This window comes from Octopus bimaculoides, chromosome 8 (genome assembly GCF_001194135.2).
Source record: "Octopus bimaculoides isolate UCB-OBI-ISO-001 chromosome 8, ASM119413v2, whole genome shotgun sequence".
Lineage (NCBI taxonomy): Eukaryota > Metazoa > Mollusca > Cephalopoda > Octopoda > Octopodidae > Octopus > Octopus bimaculoides.
The window spans coordinates 39,015,288-39,021,658 of record NC_068988.1 but is presented as its reverse complement, the minus strand read 5'-3'; the positions used below and the strand labels follow the sequence as shown (position 1 = coordinate 39,021,658).

At 36.1% G+C, this 6,371-nt stretch overlaps 1 protein-coding gene across 3 annotated transcripts in view; it reads left to right on the top strand.

Annotated features, from left to right (window-relative positions):
• LOC106884437 (very low-density lipoprotein receptor) overlaps positions 1-6,157 on the top strand; it is a 308,659-nt gene extending 302,502 nt beyond the window's left edge. For all 3 annotated transcript variants that reach the window (XM_052970051.1, XM_052970052.1, XM_052970050.1), the window contains exon 7: positions 3,690-6,157. In XM_052970051.1, coding sequence (XP_052826011.1) covers positions 3,690-3,704 — 15 coding nt within the window. In that variant the 3' untranslated portion in view covers positions 3,705-6,157. The remainder of the gene's footprint in view (positions 1-3,689) is intronic.
• The last annotated feature ends 214 nt before the right edge of the window (positions 6,158-6,371 follow it).

Genomic DNA, 6,371 nt, shown 5'->3' with positions numbered 1-6,371 from the left:
AAGAAAGAGGTCTAATTAATGGTTATTGTTTTCGTTTTGTTTTTTGTTTTGTTGTTTTTTTGGGTGATTTTTTTTTTTGTTTTTGCTTACTATCTCTTTCTTTCCCGCTTCCTCTCTTTCTTTCTCTCTCTGAATACGTCAGTCTTCGCAATATTTTATGCCAATCATCCTGTAATTTCCAGGAACCTAATATTCAAGATGAGGATCTACGAACAACTTTGTGTATGTTTTACTTGTTTCAGCCATAAGACTACGGTCATGCTGGGGCATCGCCTTAAAAAAATTTTTAGCTGAAGGAATCGACCCCAGTACTTTCTTTTTTTTTAAGCCGAGCACTTATTATCGGACACTTTTACCGAACCACAAAGTTACGGGGACGTAAATACACCAACATTAAGGATGTAAATACACGGACATCAAGCGGTGGTGTAGAGAAACACAGACACAACGACAAACGCGCGCGCGCGCATACACACACACACACACACACACACAGAGTTCCGTCTACCAAACCCACTCACAAGGCTTTGGTTGGTCAGAGGCTATAGAAGACACTTGCCCAAGGTGCTACACAATGGATCTGAACCCGGAACCATGTGGTTGGGAAGTAAACTTCTTACCACACAGCCACGCATAAATATATGTATAAGCCTCTATGTGTGTGTGTGTGTGTGTGTGTGTGTGTGTGCGTGAATGAGTTCGGGTTGAGTGAATGTATATGTGAATGTATGGATATCTATGTGTGTGTTTCCCAATGTTGAGACCATGTAGGGGTTGCTATATCACATGGTTAACTAAGCATAGATAAGTTGATAAACATAAATAAATATCTGGATATCTTAATTGTTCCCATAATATTTGGATATGCAAATATTTATCTTAATATCAATGTAAAAATATATAAAGCGTATGTTGGCGTATATTTGTGTAGAATGTTGGATATATAGATAAGCAGATTGATTGATTGTTATTTTGTTAAATAAGCGCTTTTTTTCTGAGTATGTATAGGTTTATATTGAAGTGGCACACACACATCCCTACCTACCTACATACATACGCGCGCGTGCGTGCACACACACACACGCATATATATATACTATATACATGCATACATATACATATACACATGCGCGCGCGCACACACACACATACATATATATATATATATATATATATTGCATATAAATGTTAGTGTATTCTCCCCTGTACACACACAAACGCACACATATACATATACATACATACACACAAACACATATATGCACAAACACATATACACATACATATATATATATTGCATATAAATTTTTATGTACTTATTTTTACATACACGCGCGCGCGCACTTAAGCAGGCGAAAACAAGACAAAACACAAGGGAGAAAATAAGGACACCAAGCTGAAAAAAAAACTCTCATAATAGCAAAGACATTAAAATGGATACGTAAAATCAAACACCATTCAGGAAAATGTCTCAGCTCTAATAACATCCCGATGCAGGCATGAAAGCCACCACATACCATTACCAGGTAGCACCCACCATGCAACATGCACTAATTGGTGAACAGACCGAGCACTGAAGAGCCTTCGGACGCTCCGTCTTTTCTCTCGACCCCACAGACACAGTGGTCCAAAGATCTCAAATCGGAACTACAAAACATGATGTTGGGAGCCGCATTATTATGTAGCTCTCGGGAGTCGGACCGAATAAATACGTCCCTTTTGTCATCACGTTTGAATTGTGCCTTATGGACCCCCTTCTCCCTTGTGCCAAACATCTGATAGTGGTCCCCGTCACTTTATACTGTTCAACAATAGCCTTCTTCGACTCCACTGAAATTGTCGTTGATGATGTTCTAGACCGGCTGAAGAATTTCAACCGTTTCGACAACGTCCGGCTGCTCTGAATGTTTTTCTTTCTTTCTTAGTTGGCCACGAATAACACAATCGCACCAAAGACCTCCAATTTCCTAGTCGCTGTTGACAGCTAGAGTCACAAACATAATGAACCATTTTCACAGCTATTGTTAGATTGTAATCTGCCATTTTGATATTGTCGATGTGTCTGAAAGGGAAAATATGGCGCATGCCATGTAACATTAAACTAAATCGTCGTCCATTTATGGCCATTAATGTTTGTTCACAAATACTTGAGACACCCAGTAGATGTGTGTATATATGTACGCATGCGCGTTTGTGCGTGTGTGAATGTGTTTATGATTAATCAGTTTTGTGTCACAACGTGCAAAGTTGATAAAGTGCATAACGTATATAATACAAAAATACCTGATAGTTTGATGATTCTGTAATATCTGAGTATGAAAATATATAAATTTACGTGTGTATGTGTGTGTATGTGCATATATGAAAGTGCGTGTGTATGTGTGTATTTAGGTTTGCTCCTTTAAATTCTGAGCTCAATTCCTACCATAAATACCATTCTACAGGTATTTATGAAGTAGCTGGATTATGGAGTAACAGAATTGTCAAAATTGGACAAATTATAGTGCGGTATTTGAGTACGAGAGATTTACGTTCAAACCCCGCTGACATCAAGTTTGACTGTCATCCTTCTATGGTCGGTAACATGAAACCCCAATTGAGCCAAGTACTGCAAGCGACTTATATTCCTATAATGTATCTTAAACGGGAACGGAAATATAATCCTTTCTATTATAGGCAAAAAGCCTGGAGTTTGGAGGGAAGGGGCTAGTCGATTACATCGACCCCAATGCTCAACTGGTACTTGTTTCGTCGGTCCCGAAAGGATGAAAGGCAAAGTCTATGCCTGTCATCTTTTCGGGACCGATGAAATAAATACCAGCGGAACACTGTGGAGTCGATGTAACCGACAAGCCCCCTCCCTCAAAATTTTCAGCCCTTGTGCTAATTGCACAGGATTGTTGTGATTATTGTTAGAACTGACAGAATCGTTACAGAACCAGACAAGATCTTAGCGGTATTTCTTCCGACATTACGTTCTTAATTCAAATGCCATCTGGCTCGACTTTGCTTTTTCTTCCTTTCGGGGTTGGTAAAGTAAGTACCAGCTGAGCACTGGGGGCAATGTAACTGACTTATCCTCTCACCCGAAATTGCTGGCCTTGTGCCAAAATTTGAAACTGTTGTTGTTATTTCCGCTTGACGCATATTTACTTATTTGTTTGTCTGTTTTTATTCATTTCTATTTAATATTTTCCAATCGAACATCATACAGAATGCAAATCTTCTACCGTTTGGAAATAAGACCCGGTAATGGCCCCAGTTCATCGTCCGTGTGGCACGTAAAGAAATTAAAAATTACTATTTATGATAGACGCTGGAAATTATTGTTTTTTATTGTACTATTGTTGTTATTTTTATTATTATTGTTAAGCCGGTGAGCTGGCAGAATCGTTAGCACGCCGGCCAAAATGATTAGCAATGTTTAGTTTGTCAATACATTTTGAGTTTACAATTCTGCTAAGGTCGACTTAACATTTCATCCTTCTGGAGTCGATAAAATAAGTGCCTGTGGAATACTGGGATCGATGTAATCAACTTACCGCACCCCTAGAATTGCGGGCTTTAAGCTGTAATTTGAAACCGTTATTATTACTTTGTCATCATCATCCTCATCATCATCCTTATTATTGTTGTTATTATTATTATTATTATTATTACTATTATTTTCATCTTCTTTCTCATTACAGATTGGAAGCTGTTAACAGACGCCATTGCTAAGTAGCTATATTTTTCAAACCGATAATCATCGCCATTTCAAAAGACATATAATTTACATCAATTTTAGGGCAGGAACATTTTTTGTGCTTTAGAATGAAGAACTGGTAACACAAAAAGAAAAACAAAAAAAAGAAAAGAAAAACCAACATGTCAAGAATGAACGAACGCTCAATAAAAACCTCAAGCAGCAGATAACGTAACATAGGAAAAAATCTACTTCCATTTTCTAATGTTTTCCTAACAATAACTTCTTAAACAACAAGAATGACAGAAATATGAACAAGACAATATTATCAACCACATAAAACCAACAATAATCATTTGTACGATCCAGTGTAGGAGCTTATATGCGGTCGATCCACCAGATGCTAGAAATCACAGGCTAACCGTTTCTTAAATTACACAACGTTATGTGTTGTATGATGAACTTCTTAAGGACTTTTATTACCGTACTTTCCAGCATACAAATCGGCGTAGCATATCGTGTAAACATGCAGAGTAAACTCTCAAACACGTTTACTATATCTCCAAATACATTTCTCGTGGAATTTTTGGTCTTCCAATGTCATCTCAGTGTATAAGTCAGTGTATAAGTCGACCTGTTAATTTGGTCTGAAAAACTCGGTTTGAATGCCGGAAAATACGGTAATGCCTAAATAAAAATAGAGGTGCGGATGTTTAAGGTTAGATCATCTTCGATCTTTACTTCATTAAGGATGTTCTGGAACTAAATACACCAGTAGTAATTACATAATATATACTACTAATTGAGGCGTGTATTGCTGCACAAACATTTTTACTTTACATCTGTTTCGCATCACTTACACTATTTATAAACATTAATATATTGCCGTGTAAACGTGTCCTTGTAATGTATAGTACACTCTGTTTCAGTAACTTTTATACAATGATACCAGTGCTATTACTTTCAGGAATAATATGAACAATAAATAAATAAATAAACAAGTAAATAAAAAGAAGTATAATGCAGCAATATAGACATAGGAGCAATGATAGCAACAAAGACAATCACAGCAACAAGAATAATTTGAATAATGACAGCGACAACATTCATTATAGCATGAGCAGCGTCCACGTCATTAGCAAACAACAGTAACAGTAATGACTTGTAGACACGTGGTATTTTAGTTATGCAGCCATTACTACACACCACTAGATATAGTAGATATTTAAGCAATGTGTTCGAGGATGATTAATGGGTTATATGGGTGCTGATGAAGAGGCAAAACAACACCGAAATATGGTGTATACGGCCATTGCCTGTTTTTCATCTTCGATCACATTGTTTGCTTACATCTGACGTCTCGATACGAAACGTCGTAGCAAAAATCAGTGCTGGCTGTAATTTCTATAGATTATCTATGGCGATAACCCTTAATAAGTAACAGTAATAGTGGTAATGATAAGTAAAAGAAAATAATGTTAGCAACATGATGCAACGACGAATGAACTTGCAACAACAAGCAACAACAAGCAACAATCGCAAACACAAACTTCAATGAAGGCATCACCACGAACTTATTCACTACCAATAGCATCAGGAATGTCTAATTAGTAGGAGAAAATTAATAACATCGAGAACAAGAACAATATCAACAAAATTATCATCACTTGTAGGATCCCTAAAGAACGCCAAATAAAAAGTAAAACAAAAATGAAGAAAACAATATCAAAAACAGAAGTAATGGTAGTGCCTTCTTTAGTCATTTCATCTAACAGAAATAGCAGCCAAATCTGCCTCAAAGCCTACTCTACTGGCTTAAAAACATAAAAACATATTGGATAATAAAGTCCTAAATACACTGCCTGGAACATAAACAAGGTAACTATGGTGGTAGTCATGGTTGGAATGTCTTTGATCATAGGTCTCCTCAATCAGAGTTCGTTCGGCGCTAAACAATAGCAACAACACTCAACTAATAACGAAAAATGTATAAACAGTAATTAATGAAATAGCAGTTTATATAAGAAAGTAAAAAAAACAGGAGTAAATACTATGTTAAGATTCTGATACTCCTTAAAGAGCAGTAATTGTAACGAGGATGAGAAAGACTCAGAAACGGTGGCTTGAACTGCTGAAAATAGCTACCGAATTCATCTCAGATCACAGCCGAATTTGAAATGGACAATTACACGCCTGTTTGAGCATTCAAAGATGTATCCTCATATATAACCACACTAATAAAACGCGTACATACAAACACAAACATACACACACACACACAAACACATGGTAATAAACACAAACAAAAGACTCAATGACACATGGAGAAATTAAAAGATTCAATGCTCTTGCATGTATATGTACATGTATGTTGATTTGTGTGAAAACATTTCTTAGATATGTGTCTATATTAATGCAAAAAAAAAATGCCTGTATTGTATAGACCTATAAATAAATGGTATGCTAACGTTATATACTACATCTTACCATTTATTATAGTATGCATATAGTATAGTATTCTTCAATTGCTCATGGTATTATGTGAGATTGCAGAGTAAAATACAGGTGCTGTAGACATACGAATGGACAAAAAAATATCAATGCAAAAAAAAATATCTCTCCTTGCAGTTGGTTTTGTGTGTGTGTGTATGTATATATATATATATAATTATATATATATATATAT